Source organism: Orbicella franksi, chromosome 3 (assembly GCF_964199315.1).
Source record: "Orbicella franksi chromosome 3, jaOrbFran1.1, whole genome shotgun sequence".
Classification (NCBI taxonomy): domain Eukaryota; kingdom Metazoa; phylum Cnidaria; class Anthozoa; order Scleractinia; family Merulinidae; genus Orbicella; species Orbicella franksi.
This window is the reverse complement of record NC_138147.1, coordinates 4038290-4055866: the sequence shown is the minus strand read 5'-3', so window position 1 is coordinate 4055866 and position 17577 is coordinate 4038290. Positions and strand designations below refer to the sequence as shown.

At 38.9% G+C, this 17577-nt stretch overlaps 1 protein-coding gene and 1 pseudogene across 1 annotated transcript in view; one reads left to right on the top strand and one right to left on the bottom strand.

Moving 5' to 3' along the window:
• Positions 1 to 3322: 3322 nt before the first annotated feature.
• Positions 3323 to 17577, bottom strand: part of LOC145480517 (uncharacterized) — a 64393-nt pseudogene continuing 50138 nt past the window's right edge.
• LOC145480756 (cation-independent mannose-6-phosphate receptor-like) overlaps positions 8793 to 17577 on the top strand; it is a 37730-nt gene continuing 28945 nt past the window's right edge. Inside the window, exons 1-7 of the mRNA XM_081459077.1 lie at positions 8793 to 8946; positions 9074 to 9350; positions 10775 to 10946; positions 12134 to 12420; positions 12767 to 13034; positions 14843 to 15556; positions 15999 to 16159. Of these exons, the coding sequence (XP_081315203.1) occupies positions 8813 to 8946; positions 9074 to 9350; positions 10775 to 10946; positions 12134 to 12420; positions 12767 to 13034; positions 14843 to 15556; positions 15999 to 16159 (2013 nt within the window). The 5' untranslated portion in view covers positions 8793 to 8812. The remainder of the gene's footprint in view (positions 8947 to 9073; positions 9351 to 10774; positions 10947 to 12133; positions 12421 to 12766; positions 13035 to 14842; positions 15557 to 15998; positions 16160 to 17577) is intronic.

The following is a 17577-nucleotide window of genomic DNA, read 5'->3' as shown; positions in this document are numbered from 1 at the left end:
CCCGATTTCTGTAGCATGAAGCGACTAGGAGTATTTCTACTCCCCCCTGGATGGGATGCTAGTCCATCGCAGGGTTACCCCCAGCGTTAAGTTCGCCGGTACCCATTTATACACCTGGGTGGAGAGAGGCACTGTGAGAGTAAAGTGTCTTACCCAAGAACACAACACAATGTCCCCGGCCAGGGCTCGAACCCGGACCGCTCGATCCGGAGACGAGCGCACTAACCATGAGGCCACCGCGCCTCCCAAGTACATCGCTGTGTCGTTTGAAAATTTGCAGATTTGCAGATAATAAAATAGTGTCATTTATTTTTCAAATGTGCAACCCCTGCTATATACGCGTTTAATCCTTGGCCACCTTCTGGTGATCTGAAACGGAACGAAGTGGCCAATAATTTGTGTACTGAACTCGATAATTTGAGGGGTATTTTGCCTGGGGGGGAACTCCCATATAAGAAAGACGGGGGTGGTAGTCGAAAATTTTGAAAAGAACCTCTAAAAGGTATCAAGACCCTGTTTTGTAGGCGTAGCTTCAAATTTTTTCTCCCCTAAGAGGTATCAATTCTTACATAACACCACATATTATCTCCTTTCGTATTTTTTCGGCCCAATGCCTTAAAAGGTACCGCAAATGAGCTCCCGCCGTGGACCTTTTGAAGCTAAACACCCTAAAAAGTACCAAAACCGCGTTTTTTTACCCCTATGTACGATGAGCACCCCCGTCATTTTTATATGAGAGTTCCCCCGGGAGTATTTTGTGCGTAGTGTTTCGTGTGACCTGGCTTTGATCTGAAACGAAATGCTAATAATGTAAGTACTATAGGTCACTATCGTAAATGGTTCGAACCCAAGAGTATCAGTAGTTCGCCTGTAATCTACCGGGTGAGGGTAGTTCTGAAAAGAACTTGTTGTTGACTGATGTTTCGACAACCTGAGCGGAAGTCATCTTCAGAATCAAGTGAATAGTGTTTGTCAGTAGATGATGTTATAAGTCTGGTCCGTTGAAAGTGATTGGTCAGCTTAGTCATGATAGTGTCGGCTGTAAGACTCGTGTAAAATTTGTCAGCAGTCATTGGTCAGTTTCTATTATTAGTCAAATCGGTTTGTTTGAGGTCCGTCTATTGTTAGTCAAGTTAAATCGGTCTGTTTAGAGGTCCGTTTGAAGGTTTCATTTACGTTGTGGATGTACAGTCGATTCTAAGCAAGGGCGGACCTATAGGGATCTATGTGCAGGGAGGTGCGCACCCCTCCCCCCCCCCCTTTAGATGAGGCACTCTTCTTCGTATTCGTTGTTAAAATTTGTTTACCTCACCAGTCAGTTACGCCATTCCTTAATGGTGCACCCCTCCTAAGAAAAATTCTGGATCCACCCCTGGTGCCGATAGTTGTTGACATCTGTTATTGGCGTTTGTTCTAAGTTAGTGTACCAGCTTTCCAGAGTCAGTCGTTGCACGTTTGTGTTCAGTCAGTCTCGTGTTAAGGTTTTTGCCAGACTCACCAATGCCTGGCAGTCGGAGCATTTGATCTTGTAAACTGCTCCCTGCCTGTTTGTTGGGTTCGTCCCTGTCTTTAACGTTGGTGAGAAATAAGCCCTTTGCACGATCCGGTCACATGGTACAAAATCACACGTGCTGGGACGCAAGTTGCACAGTCGGACTTCAAAACAAAGCAACTCGTACCAGTCCACCTTGACCTGCCTTTGGTTTGGAAGTCCCACTGTGCAACTTGCGTCTCAGCGAGTGTGATTTTGTACCATGTGACCGGATCGTCCAAAGGGCCTATTACTGTAAGTGTCGTAACGTAGTCGTAGGCTTTTGTGCTACACGGATATTGTAGAAGAAGAAAAGCCCTTCATGTTAGGTTTAGTCATTGTAGTAACAGGTATCGGGTTTCTGTTCGTTGCGTCAGCTTCAGTCACGGTAGGTCGGTGAAATGTTTTATCTAATTAAGTCAGCGTTATAGTTGTTCGTCACGTAAGCAGTCGCGCTCGTCTCATTGAGTCTTGATAGTAGTGGCTTTGTGTGAACTCGGGTTGTAGGATGATTCGTCAAGAATTCTGTCGGTATGCGTGGGTTTCCTGTACACTGTCGTTCGAAGTTCGTTGTTGTCTCGGCTTACCAAACAGTCTAGCACAGCCAATCCGCCATAAATCAAGCCATTAAATTTAAGAAAGTGCAAAGAAACTGATGAAATCTAAGGGCTTGAGCAAGCTTATTTTTAAGATTTGGTACAATGTCGGGAAACGTTTGTAAAAATATTGCCATGTAATGTGTTAAGGAGAAAAATTTATGACCTTTCAACTGTGAGACGTCTCCTCCATGAAAATTGTCCGGGGCAGAGTATGTTATAAACCAGTGTAATTTATTTCAATCATACGTTTCTGTAAGGTTTCTTTGCATTTTGACGGTATAATCAGCACAATTTGCTCACGGTTTTTTACCTTACTAAACCTTCAAGGAGATAGCTTACACTAGGGAAAATTCAAATGAAAAGGTCCAAAAGACTTTGTATTTTTTTATTTACTTCAAGAGGATCTACATGCATTATTTGGGCTGGGATAGTATGTGTGTCGATATATATTAACAACGGAAAGATGAACATAGCTGGTTTCAATGGCCGTATGGGATTTCAGAATGTGGCCGTTGGCCGTACTAACGGGGTGGTCGCAGTAACGCCTTACGGGGTGGCCACATTACCTTGTTGGCCGCATTAACGGGGTTTTCTTATAAGAAAATGTATGGGCGTTTCTCCGGGACAACAGAAAGTGACCGTAAAAAAGCGAGGTGACCGTAAGGCGGGGCTTCAATGTAAAATGTCAGTCCTACCCAGCGTTATGTTATGATGTTTCATGCCTGATCGATTTGCGGTGTCAAACAGATTGAGCGGTGCGACCCCTTTTTCCAACAGGATCTATTCTTTTTAAAATCGTTCTAAAAAGCTACCTGCAAACTGGACAACTTGCAGTCATGACCAACGATAGTCAGGCTGACCAGACATCTTTTCGGGCGCTAAAGAGACATGTTACACGAGTTGAGGAGACGAGGGCGTGAGAACATCGATAGAAAAGAATTGGCAATTGAATGCAGCATGCTCTCATACATTCCCTGAATAGTGTTCCCATCGTATACATGTTCTGTAATTAAATAAATCATTTCTTTACCTTGAATGTTAAGAGCTATGGATCTAAAATTTCGCAGACAGTTTCTCTGATGATTGACTTTAGACCAACAAGTAATTAATTGAAATGTTTCCACGCCTTGTTGGTCAAGAATCAATACAATAATATTTCTTTCTCCAATTGGCTATATAAAAAGTTGCAAGCAGCTTTATTCCTGGCATACATACATTTGAGTATTATAATTTTAGAAGGCTTAATCAAAACCCTTCAAGGACTGTACAACAAGCATTTTGCCGCGAGGTCAAATAAAAACTAAAATGACTGGTAGAAAATTAAGGGCCACATTTGGTCCTTTGGTTCGTTCATGTTGCTTGTAACCTTATGACTGGCTAAGGTTACGCGGCAAGCATTTTGCCGCGAGGTCAAAATAAACACTTTTTACAATGCTTCCAAGGCTAAACTCTTCGTGAGTTCGTTCATGTTGTTTGCAATGCGATGACTGGCTAAAGCACTTTTTACAATACTTGCATGTAAACGGCTTCTCTCCTGTGTGAGTTCGTTCATGTTTCTTGCAATCTGTTGACTGGCTAAAACACTTTTCACAATACTTGCATGTATACGGCTTCTCTCCTGTGTGAGTTCGTTCGTGTTTCTTGCAATCTGATGACTGGCCAAAGCACATTTTACAATACTTACATGTATACGGCTTCACTCCTGTATGAGTTCGTTCATGTCGCTTGCAGTTTGATAAGTCGCTAAAGTGCATATTACAATGCTTACACGTATAAGACTTCACTCGTGCATGAGTTCGTTCATGTCGCTTCCAACCTGATGATTGTTTAAAGCACGCTTCACAATGCTTGCATGTATATGGTGTAACTCCTGTATGAATTCGTTCATGTTTCTTGCAAGCTGATGAATGGCTAAAGCACTTTCTACAATGCTTGCAGGTATAGGGTTTCTCTCCTGTGTGAGTTCGTTCATGTTGCTTGCAATTTGATAATGCACTAAAGCACTTATCACAATAATTGCAGGTACACGGCTTCACTCCTGTATGAGTTAGCTCATGTTTCTTGCAATTTGATAAGTTGCCAAAGCATTTATCACAATTCTTGCATGTATATGGCTTCACTCCTGTATGAGTTCGTTCCTGTCGCTTCAAACTTGACAACCGGCTAAAGCACTTATTACAATAGTTGCATACATATGGCTTCACTCCTGTTTGAGTTCGTTCATGTTTGATGAAGTTTGATAAGTGGCTAAAGCACTTGTTACAATACTTACATGTATATGCCACCATTCTTGTATGAGTTAATGTTCACATTCTTTGTAAGGTGATAACTGGTTAAAGAACTGGCCACAACACTTGCAATTGTCTGCAATTAAAATAAAATTTAATTTTATGTTAAAACCTAGATACAATATTATTGCTTCGTGATACTAGAGGTTTGAGATGAAGCTGCATCGTAACACACTTAAAACCCCAGTCATGTATAAGATATTAAAGGATCTAATTATTAATCATGAAATAAATGCAAATGTTTGACAAACGATAAGCTTGCGAACCCAACAAGTCTACTCGTTCTCACACATTCTTTTTACCCTGGTACAGTATAGCAAGGTTCACGTTAGGTAGAGAGAATTCAATTAAATTAAATAGTTTTTATTGGAGTGCATATGAAGTAAAAAGTAATTGTTGCTTATTTGAACTAGGCTTTCCAAAATAAAGAAGAATGGTGTTTTCCGTTTTGAAATACCTTCTTTCGTTTTAGAGAATTTTCGTTTTTGTATTATGCAAATGAGGAAAGTGATGATGTCATAAGTAGTTCCACCAAAACAGTACAACACTGAATAACAAATATCTCTAGAAATATTAGAGCAGTGTTCTTTTAACTTGTCATCAGAACTGTACATCACAAAAGAAACAAAATGACACTCATTGTGTCAATGGTGTTTCTCCGCTTCTACACTGCTCCAGTATTTCTAGAGATATTCTTGATTCAGTGTTGTATTGTATTAGTGGAACTGCTCATGACATGATCACTTTCCTCATTTGCATAATACGAAAACGTAAACATCAAAGGTATTTTTAGCCTCAATTTTTGAACCCAGCAACCATCTAACGCGATTTCGGCGAGTTATCGTTCTGTGGGTTTCCACTACTACTTTTAGTAGTGGAAACCCACAGAACGATAACTCGACGAAATCGCGTTAGATCGGCCTGAGGAGCTGGCAAACAACAAAGAATACAACACAGTAACAGGGTAAGTAGATTTTATTCACAAAACATAAGAATAATTGACTTTTCAAGCAAAGCCGTTGCATTCTCATACAAACCTTTATAAATTCAAACCGTTGTAAAACAACACCTCCATATACTGCAAGGCCAGAGTTGCGTTTCGCGTAGTCAAATTCGGTCGTTATGTAAAAAGACTATAAAATGTTTAAGCAAGCAACCGGAACGATGATCCTGCTGGTATACGTTGGATCAATAGTGATCTAATCGGCTTTACATATAAAATGAAGAATACAAAAGCAAAAACCGACACAACGTAGAATGATTTTTTGAAGGTGTACTATATTTCGGCTGGCCAAACCAGCCTTCTTCAAAAGTATATGCCATATGTCACGTTAGGCTGAACGTTCGCGTAAAAGTGACAAAAAAAGGATAACATTGAGAGTTTGGGTCACCTGTGACCACAAATCACATGGAAGCCACCATTACAGAGATTACACTAGAACCCAGTCTCTCAATTTCTGAAGGTCGGCACAGGCTCCCCAAGCTCACGATGCGAGGAGTTACCGTACCATTTTTTTTTTTTTTTATCTTTTTTTTAAGGCGGGGGTTAACATGAAGGCCATATTTTTGCTAGGTATTATGGTTTGAATGCAAGTATAGTTTTTCTCAAAGGATTAGTAAAATTTATGGAAATGGGAAATTTTGAAGATTTGATGTTGTTTTAAAATTAGAATTTGAAGTTAGAAATTGATAGACGTACAGCGGTTCTTAAAATGAGAAGCTTTTTTGTCGCCTTTTTCGGCGGAAGTGGAAACAAAATTAAGAGCTGGTTACTGAGCTTCTTGAGTTGCAATTTTATGACGAACTGGTTGTAAAGTGGCGGTGAAATGTATAGGGAAATAGTAGAATTAACTATCTCAATGAGACTGAAATGTCTCGAGATTTATTCGAGTTCTTTTAATCAACTTTGACCTTCAAAACGCGAGTTGTTTTAATGAATTGCTTCCGTTTCTCTGGATATGACATTTCTAATAAGCATTCGAGTTTACCAGCAGAAACTATGGCGCTGTGAATGTCTACGATGACACAGACAATGTAAACCAATTTAATTGCGTTCGAACCAGGGAGAACGCAAACCTAATTTTGTTCTGGCGCCCTGTGTGAATGCTGGGTGACATTCAAATGTTGTGTTTTGATGGCCCATCGTTCTCATGGCAAACTCAAAGCAAAACTGAAAATCAATTGAATAGAGGGAGTAAGTTTCTATAGAAACTGTGGTGCTGCGTCGGTGGGGAGTATAACAATATAATTTGGTTTTATCAACTGGGTTGATAATGTGAATTGGCCACCGCAAAGAGATTTGAAAGCTGACGTTTCGAGCGTTCGCCCTTCGTCGGAGCGAATCGAGGAATTGTGGGTTGTGTGTGGTTTATATACAGAAAGATGGAGCGCACGCTATTGGTTGGTGCATGGTAACGTGGAAAACAACAGAATAAATTAGTTGAATGAAAAGCGTTCGTTGATACCGTGAGGAGTAAGAGTGCCGATTTGAAAAATAAATTTTTGTTCTAGAGTTTTGCGGCTTTCCGTGCTTCCTTGATGTAGGGAAAAGTCGCAGACTGTCATATGTTGCTTAGAATGATTGGGGAGATTAAAGTGTCTCGCGACGGGTTTAGATGCGTTTTTGTCGTCTTTCTCTAGGTCACGAAGGTGTTCTCGGAATCGGTCGCCTAGTCGGCACTCTTAATCCTCACGGTATCAACGAACGCTTTTCATTCAATTAATTTATTCTGTTGTTTTTCACGTTACCATGCACCCACCAATAGCATAGCCCCATCTTTCTGTATGTAAACCACACACACTGGCCACAACTCCTCGATTCGCTCCGACGAAGGGCTAACGCTCGAAACGTCAGCTTTCGAATCTCTTTACGGTGGCCAATTCACATTATCAACCCAGTTGATAAAACCAAATTATATTGTTATACTCCCCACTTTACTTCCATTTTACTTTCAATTTATTTTTATTTTGTTTTCTCTTTAGTTTTATTGAATTTTAATTTTATTTTTTTTTATCGCTCAGTTTGTTTTTACTTCTTTGTTATTTTTATTTCATGTCATCTAGTTTTCTGATAAATATTACGAATATTAATGCAATTTTCCTATGAGAATGCTGCGCCACCAAAATCGACCTCTATCCCCTCATTTAAATCAGAGCAGTGCGAAGGTGGATCTTCATAGGTCCCTTAACTTTGTCAACTAGTCTAGGCTTCTTTCGATTGTTCTGCGAAAATGGAGTACTCATGGTTTGGCCTCAAAATTGTAAACTTGCAGACGCGAAAAGTTGTCTTTCCAACAGCTGTATTTCGTGATCCTCTAAAAGCTCCCATAGATGAATGGAAATTCAGTGACTTACCTTCAGTTCAGTTGTTCAGTGGGTGAATCAGGAATCGTTCGTCCAAGTTCACGTTTTAACAAAACAAGACATGACAAAAATTTGCAGAGCTCAAGCGATTTAATTTCTAGAAGCTTTTGCCCAAGAGCTTTAGGCCAAGATTTTCTTATCCGTTCCGTTTGTTAGCCCTGTTTTTGCATTTCTTGTTACTAAAATGTAAGTTTCGAGTTCAACTGTAGAACCCATGATTTTTTGTTAACGTGAGATCTTTCAGAGTTATTACATCCAGCTTATTTGATCGATCAATTGCTGGCCGCGCGTCACCCATCACGCATCATACGTTATGCATTGGATACCTATATGATATGCAACAAAGAAGTTTTGCTGTTTTTGGAGTTTGCGAGAGTGTTAACTCTTCGCCGTGCTGGCGCGGCAGATATATATATGAATAAACAAATTAGCTTAGAAGCGTGTGTTTATTATCCATGGCCAAGCTAATGTAGAGCACTTTGCAAAGTTCAGTTGTAAGGTTACGCAATGGTCCACATTAGAGGAGGACAAAAGGCTACTATGTCACTGCTAAGAAATGTCTTTCAAAAAACAGTTAAAAAGAAATCCCCAACCCCTACCTACTTTCATTCCCCACCTACCCCCGCCCAACCCTCTCAAAATGCCATCTTATAGCTGGGGTGGCAATGGTTGTTTTATTTCTCATAGTCGGTCGTATTTCTCAAAGTGAGTCGTTTTATTTCTCATAGTGCGTCACAGAGGGTCGTGCATTTATCCTAAAATATCGACGATAAACCATGAATTTTTTTTTCCTCAATGCATTCCATACAGTTCAGCGGGTCTCAGTGGGGTTGATCGTCTACATGATCCAGGATCAGCATCCATAACTTTCACAATCATAGTTGGAACACTTGTTATAACAATAAATAAATGAATATTAAAATACATGAAATTAAGACAATGTTTGTTCTTCCAAGAACTCCCGTGACGGTCACATGGAGATTTTTCCCCTTGTGACGTAGCTTCAACCTTGTACGCATGATTAGTCAAAGATGGCGGCCAAACAGAATGGCTTTCTACTGTTTACTGGCTTGTTGTTTCTCGGTGGGCCTTACGCTTACGGACATCTTCCAGCAAAATGTAAGCTGCCTGTAGGAAAAGCAAAAACATACTCCATAACAGACTGGTAAGAAAAGCAATCCAAGTATTGTGTTCAAAAGTCTCTAAACATGGAAGAGAGAGTTTCGAAACTTCCGTATACCGTAACTGCGTATAGATGACTTGTAAGTCTTTATAAATCTGAACTGTTTCAGGACTTGGAAGATTGTCGTAGACAAACTACAGAAGACATACTACATCAATATTTGTGGTAAAGTGGACCATCATGGTTGCAACAAGGACTCATCTGTTTGTTCAACTTCAACTGACGATAAGAATCCGAAGAATATGGGTTCTGTAGGTCCTAAAGTTTTAAACAGTACAATTAGGACAGGCTTCACTGTGCAGTATACGGGTGCTGAAGACGATTGTGAAATGGGATCCAAAACTAAATGGGTAACCAACATCTTCCTGAGATGTGGAAAGTTTTTGGTAAACATCAATTTTCTTTTCTACAATAACTGCAGAAATTATTGCGCACTCATTTGCTAATTTTCATTTTCAATAAGCGGACAGACACATGAATTTATACAAAGATGTTATCGCAAATAACAAATTGATGTGAGTTTTTTATGCATCTGTCCTGTTATTGACAACGAATTTTGTCATGACATTATCAAAGTAGTCCGTGGATCCGCTCAGCTATCGTCTCGTGGCTCCACAGCCATGTTGAAAATGTTTTAACAAAATTCATGATCACCAATTACAGGACAGAAGCATGAAAGACTGACGTCAAAATGTTAATTACAAAACTGTGATTGCACTGTTGATTAGCAATAGTATTTGGAGTGCATTGAGTACAGTGATCTATGGAGGGAGTAGTAGGCCATGCCAAGTAATTTCAAAATCATACAAGCACACTCATAGTGAACAACTTCAATGGCATAGGTGACCAGTTACCTGTACAGCTAGCCAAATGTGAAATTGCGAAAAAATTGTAATTGACTGGTGTAACTAGATACCTACGTTATCACATGCCATTTTCCAGGTAAATAGATGCTCAGATTACTAATTGGAATCAAGAATTTTGGCATAGATCTGATTGAGGGTGTAGTCAGGAAAGTGATTTGAAAATCAGCCAACCATGTAGTGCTAGGTTGATTTTGAATTAAAAGTATGTTTTCGTAAACCATCATAAACCTCTAAAAGTAATGAGCCTGGTTACCTTCAGAATTAGCGGCCTTTAGGGCTTGCTACTCTCGGGGGTCATTACCTCTTTGGAGTTGTTACTTTGTGGGAGCATATAAACCATAACATAAAGTTGATGCTTGTGCACCAAGTTGTCACAAGAATGTTACGGGTACATGTATCTAATTTCAGGTAACTAAGTATAAGAATTCTGCCATTGTACCAATGCAAAACATGGCCAGTTCACAGTAGTGTAAATTCTTTCACCTATTGTTTTCCTTGGATATGATTTGCTCAGACAAACTGTGGTATTTGTAACTGAGATGCTTTCAAAAACTATACAACATTATGTGTTAATTGGACACTAAGATACTAAAGGATAATGGAGGTGAGTTAACAATATTGGATTAACTTGAAATGAGAGTGACAGACCTAAGGCCTTATAACTCTGTTAACTGAGGTTTTAGATAAAATAATTGATTGATTGATTGATTGATTGATTAATTGATTGATTGATTGAGTTGCATCGTGGTTAGTGAATCTAAGGTTTGCATGTGTGAACTGATTTAAAAGCCTTAAAAATGCATTAAATAAGTAATTATCAACCATATTTGGCTATCTCAGATACATGTTTGTTTGACAAAGCTCATGTGATCTTCACTCTTCATGTGATTTTTGAGAGCACTTCATCTAAGTTTTCTCTCATTATGATTATTGATCAACTTTAGGGATCACCTCAGTTTGTGGATGTCTCTGTGGCAGGCAGTCTTTGTGTGGCAAACTTTGAGTTTGTCACAAATGAGGCTTGCAAGATACCGTCCAAGATACCTGAGATACCATGTTCACTGTATGGAAAGGACAACAAACTGAGGGATCTTACACCTCTAATTAAACTGAAAGGTACGGTATCAATATTGTGCAGAGGATGAATCAATGTTAAGTATATTTTTGTTTTTCTTATATGTATTTGTAAAGGTAACGTATGCAAATGAGCCAAGTGGACAATCAGGCCAGAGCTTATCCTGGTTTTCGTAACAGGAAGCAACTGGGAGTATTTCTACTCCCTTCTGGATGGGATGTCAGTCCATGGCAGGGTTACCCCAGCATTAAATTTGCTGATACCCTTTTATACACCTGAGTGGAGAGAGGCACTGAGAGAATAAAGTCCATTGCCCAAGAAGTTAACACAACACAAATCCCCCGGCCACAGCTTGAATCTGGACTGCTCAATCCAGAGTCGCATGCACTAATAAAACATGAGGCCACCTCACCTCCTACAACACATATATGTACAAGCAGATAAACCCACACACTGACAAACAGCAGGACCCAAAGGAGGTTACTTGTATCATGTTTACAGTGAAAGTATAACTCTGTAAAAGTAACACTGTAACACTGTTTGGTGACTAAAACATTGAACATTGAACATTTGATCAAACACTGTAAAATATTTTGTTCGTTTGGACTGTGATTAAACATGTTTGATACCGTTTAGCCACTCAGTACGACATCAGCATGTTTAGTCACCAAACAGTGTTTGATCATGTTTGATCTCCAAATATTTGGACAGGGTTTCAGTCAAGTAAATCCTACATACCCAAAGAGCACAGTGTGTCAGTTTTTAGTTTCAATGAGTAGATCTTTCAAAGATAAGTATGGTGCTGAAGTATTTAATTTCAATTGGTGCATTGAGTAAATAAACTCAGAGCTCCCACAGATGCACCATTGTAACACAATTTTATTTTTAAGATAAAGAGTAGGGGAATCAATAGCAAACAATTACAACCGTCCTCATGACAGAATTTTCAAGCTCAAAATTTCAGAGTCAGTTGCTTTTGATTTCTCTGGTTTTGATCTTACAGTGTTTCTTCAAAAAACCTTTCTAACACATTTACTACCCATGTTAGGTCAGGGTATATTAATATGGGGAACATATCTAGTCTTTATCATCAGTTTGTCAATTGCTGTGCTCTACATACTATGACACTATGCCAAATGTTTTCCTTTCTGGCCCTTTTCCTCAGTAAATAAGTGCAACATACTTAATGTTAAGTTAAGTCACAAACACTTTAATTTCTTTGTCACAGGTGGACATGAGGTCTCTTCTTCAATTTCAAATTTTGATTTTCACATCAACGTTTGCAGAGGAATAACTGCTGAAAAGACTGGCGACACTCAAGACTGTCCCGCAAACAGTTCTATGTGCAGAATAGACAAAAAGCTTCAAACAACAAACGATTTGGGAAATATCAATTACGCCAGTAATCTCCGATTCTCACCACAAAATGATATTATCCTTGTTTACAACACAATGCAAAAAGTTGACAGCTGCTTACCTGTAACTACCATAACCTTCAAGTGCCCAAAACAAATGGTAAGTAAGCAATGCAAACATGCTCATGGAGATTGTAATGTTTGAAGAACATTTTTAGCTTGGATTGAAGGATTACATGTACAGATGTATATGATTGGTAAAAGTCTTGTTACTTTGTGGGTGAATTCTGTCAACAACAGGCAATTAAACCTGTAGATCAAGGGAAAATTAAGTATACTCAGCTGTAACAGATGTTATGGGTTACAGCCCTTAATGCCAGCTCTGGTGAATTGTGTCAGGTGTCTAACCCATATCTATCAATCTGGAGCCAATTAAGGCACTCCAGTGGACCACCATGATATTCCTTAAGCACAGTATAAACTGGATGCATATATCTTTATTTCAGGGTGATAAAGGCCCATTGTTGACAGCTGCTGATGACTGTGCATTTGAAGTTCTCTGGGAGACAGACTTTGCTTGCCCACAGTCCAGTGTCATGTCTACAAATAGCTGTGTGCTGAGGAATGAATTTGTTAACTTCGACTTGACGCCGCTCACTAATGCCAGACTCACCCCTTACATGATAAAGCATGATGACGTTGATTCGCAAGGCAAAACAACCCATTATCATTATTACATCAACGTTTGTCAAGCACTTGTTTATCTTTGTGGAGGTTTGTGTCATGGACATTATATTTGATTGAGGAAATAGAAAACACTTTCCCAGTTTCTATTTAACAATTATTAGATTATAAGCTCAAGATTTCTAATGTGTTATACATGTAGTTGAAGAGAATGCAGTCGGAATCAACTATCTCGCATAGAAGTTGAAAGTAAATAGGCTACATTGTGTAATTGTTTCAGTATAAATCTAGTTATTCAAAACTTTATCTAATTCGTCTTCAGATACACTTTGAAAATGCAAAGAAGCAGCCACAGCCACTGCTGGGTTACTGACTATCTACAACATAATAGATAGTGTGTAGCGTAGCCAATAAGAGAGCGGCATTCATGCACAAATGCTAGTAGATTTATACTAACAAGTTATAGATGACACATAAGGGGAGTGTTTTTTAGTTCACCCAAATTAATTGTTATCAGTGTTTCTATACCCCAAAAGAAACAGAGAGAAAATCCTTTCTATAATGTGAGAAAAAGAAAGGAAAACCAATCTTTTCTTTTGATTGGCAAAATTTAGATCCTCTTTGATTTGTTCTCACCATATGTGTAATTACATCAACAGCCCATGCTACCTCTGTGTTTCTATCAAGTTTTAGTATAAATCTACAAACATTGTATCATTGTATCATTGTATCATTGTATCATTGTATCATTCTCTAATGTCATTCTCTGTAATATTTTATTGGCTATGCCACTCACCATCTATTCTTTTGTACATGTGGATGGTGCGTAGCCTAACAATGTGCAGTTGTTAACAAAATGATGGCCACTTCTTTGCATTTTCAAAGTGTCTGTAAACAGGATTTAGACAAAGTTTTGAACGACTACTAGATTTATACTAAAACAATTAGATTATTCACTCTCAATTTCTGTGCGTGATAGTTGCCTCAGCTATGCCCTTGTCAACTATTATGTGATAGAATTACATGTATTGAACTCATAAAACATCTACAAAAATGTATAGTTAAATAGAAGTAAAGCTTCGCTCATGTTTTCTTGAAGGGTGTTTAAACCACTTGTGATTGATTGAACATGTTTGACTCCATTTTTCTTTACATACTGTACTCTTTACTGTTCAACTATTAAATACAGAAGACCCACAAATCTAGCGTAACAATATGATATGTTGAAGCATCTGCACTGAATATACTTACAATGTAGCCCAATTTTATGTGAAAATGCTTTTTGCATTTTACACAGTTTACATCATTTGCCGCTTTTATTGCTCATTGACTTGTTGGAGCCAATCACAAAGCTATGCAGCAACTGGAATAATTTGAAAATGTGTAGTTCCAGAAAATATCCATACCTCCCCCACGGAAGGGAATTTTTTTAAGTCCCCCCCCCCTGCCCCAACCCCTCTGGAAATTCCAATTGAGCTTCATGCATTTCTTTAATTTTTTTGGTCTTACGGAACCCCCCACCCCCCCAGGAAATTCCAATCCCTTCCGTGGGGGGAGTATGGATATTTTCTGGAAATGAACGATCAAATAAAGACATTGATTTTCCTTTCTGTTAGAAACTTTCCAGTTATTAATAAGAGGGTCCAACATGCGTTTGGCAGGATGCGAGATGAGAGTAAAAATGGACATGTGATGCAGGATAACAGAAGTTTTAATGATGGGATGCCCTGAAGTTATAAAATTAATGTCTTTATGACAGTGATCATAGCTGTAAAACCAAACTTCTTGGATTAAGTTAATATGTTATCAATATTAGCATATGGAATGTTTGGGTTACACTCTATGTTAAGCAACACTCTCAGAGATTGTTATAACATTGTTTTCTTGTTGGCTGTCAGGAATCAAATCTACAGTGTGCCAGGAATATGATTCTCATTTGAGATGGTCACTGGGAGATATATCAACACAGAAAATGCAATATGCAGATGGCCAGCTTACATTAACTTACGACCATGGCACAAGTTGCAGTAATGGACTCAACAGAACAACTGTTATTTTGTTTAAATGTGATTATCATGCTGGCAAAGGAGAGCCTGTTTTTCTCACTGAGAGCTATTGTTTTTACTTTTTTTCGTGGACTACAAAATATGCCTGTCCACCTAGTCGGCGCACTGGGACAGCCTGTCGAGTAGAAAGTGCCTCTGGTGTCCGATATGATCTCTCAGAACTTGTGCGCATGGAAAATGCTTCCAACTGGGTTGCCCTAGATGGAGAGAGCAGCAACTCTAACAAGTTGATTTTCATCAATGTCTGTGGTCAGTTAATGCCTCGTAAAGAGACAAGCCAGTGTGATAGCGGATCTGCTATCTGTATGATTGACAAGGGGAAGGTGGTAAGTCTTGGGAAGTACACTGATCGACCAACCCTGAATCAAGACAACTCTATTAAACTGGTCTATACCCAGGGTAGTGAATGCAAGAAGGACAAGGGGAAAAGTATCACAAGAAACTCTACAATAACATTTGTGTGTCAACCAGGGGATTTGGAGAGTCCTCCTGTGCTAGTGTCTCATACAGCAGATGACTGCCAGTATCAGTTTATGTGGAAGTCAGGTACTGAGGTGCTCTTTACCCCGTTAGTTATTAAAGCTTTTAGAACAGTACAGGCTCAAAACATTTTACCTCCTAAACAAGTGCAGCAACACTCCACCCGGTTTCTGACATTAGTTGAAGGGGTGCATGGAAAAAAGCCCTAAGTGACTCTTGATCTCATGTCAAATTCTCCTTTTTTCATTGAAGTAAGCGGAAAGCAATTTGCTAGGGGAATCTTGCAGTCTATCAGATGTCGCTAAGGGTCTTTTTCCGCACACCCCTTCAGTTGGTCATTTATCAAAACAATCTGAGCATGGGAAGATTTGGGCTCATTGGTAAAACCTCAGTTGAGAGTCCAAGTGATTCCACAGAACAGTGATCAGTTTAGTAATTATTTTGTTGTTGCACATGCCTTGTGTTATACATTACTGACCTTTCTGTTTTTTAAATGACCTGTAAACAGCTGCTGCATGTTCGCTGGGTCTAAATTTTGGGCAAGATTGCAAGGTGGAAGATAAAAATGCTGGTTATGTGTTTGACTTGACTCCTTTGGCCACACATAAATGGGGCAAGGATGATTTTTACACTGTAAATGGTACTTCTCAATACAAGTTTCAGTTGAAGGTGAGGGCTCATGTTTAGGAGACATCCGTGTCATCAAGTTTCAAATTGCACTAAACCAAGTTGAGTTTGTCTCACTAGTGTGTGGACCGTTTGTTAAAACTAGTGTATGTAGTGTACTGTACATGTTAAAACTAGTATTATACATGTACATGGTATATGCATGCGTAAAGGAGCTCAGTCATGGTGTTTCATCTTTTTTTGGCCATGTACAAAATCTCCATTAAATGGAAGGAAAGCTGAAAATAATAGTTTACTAAGATAGAAAAACATCAAAGAGATAATAATAAACCATAAAGGAACAAGGATGGTCAAGGATGGCAAAGATTGAATCAGATTGCTAACAACAAATTTGAAATATTTAGGCTAAACTTTTCAAAATGTGCAAACGGTGGCTGAGCTTCTTTAAAAACTCTCTGGGATGTTCAGGGATGGTATTTTCCAGTCTCCAGACTGGATCTCATTCAGTTGTTTTGGCCATTAAATATTGATAATCTGTAATAGACAGATATTGACCATTACAGAATAGAAACTAAACTTGTGACAAGTCTAAGAAAATCTAATTTTTTGTTGCTCTTTCATAATCTTACCATGCATGTATCTATCAGGCACTTCTCACTTGCTGATTTCTCTTGATGTTGATTTAGCCCCCTCCCACAAAATTTTCACACCTACTTGTCCTTCAATCATAAATCTAGAAATGTTGCTTGAAAAATCATTCCAAATTTGTTATTTTGTTTGAAGTACGAAGTAACAGAGATTCATCTACAGCCAACTGTAGCTTTTGACAATCTACACTGGAATAACCTTTGAAGATTAATTTCTATTCATGGCTGTGTGACCACATGTGAAGTAAAGAAAATTATTGATGGGTTGTTTTCCATGTGGTAGAGGCCTTTAATAGTTTATTTTTTGTTCGTGTACTAATGCTCAATATGTATGGGTTATTGAGCAAGTGTGAGTTCAAGATGGCTGGATATTGGCCAAGTTCTTTTTTTTGCATGTTTATGGACCGAGATGGAGTCAAGGTGCATAAACTTGCAAAAAAAGACCAAGGTCAATATCCAGCCATTTTGACCAAACAAGCTTGGTCAATAAAGGATTTATTATATGGCTTTGGGAGAAATTTTTCTTGCAGGACACAGCGGTTAGTCCTGAGCGGGCAAGATAGCTCCATCTTTCCTGCTCGGCTAGCCAGTCACAGCACGGGATTTGATTCATCTTGCCTGCTCACAGAGCTAGCCATATAATAAACTCAGGTATCAAAAAAAGTGGTTTATCTACACTAATGACTTTCTAACTTTCCTGTCAGTGTAAACAAGTAACTACATGACGATATCCCATCTACACTGTTGCAGTACATCATTGCTGAAGTAGAGCTCCGAGATAAGCAAACTATCAAATGCCTTTTAATTATGTGC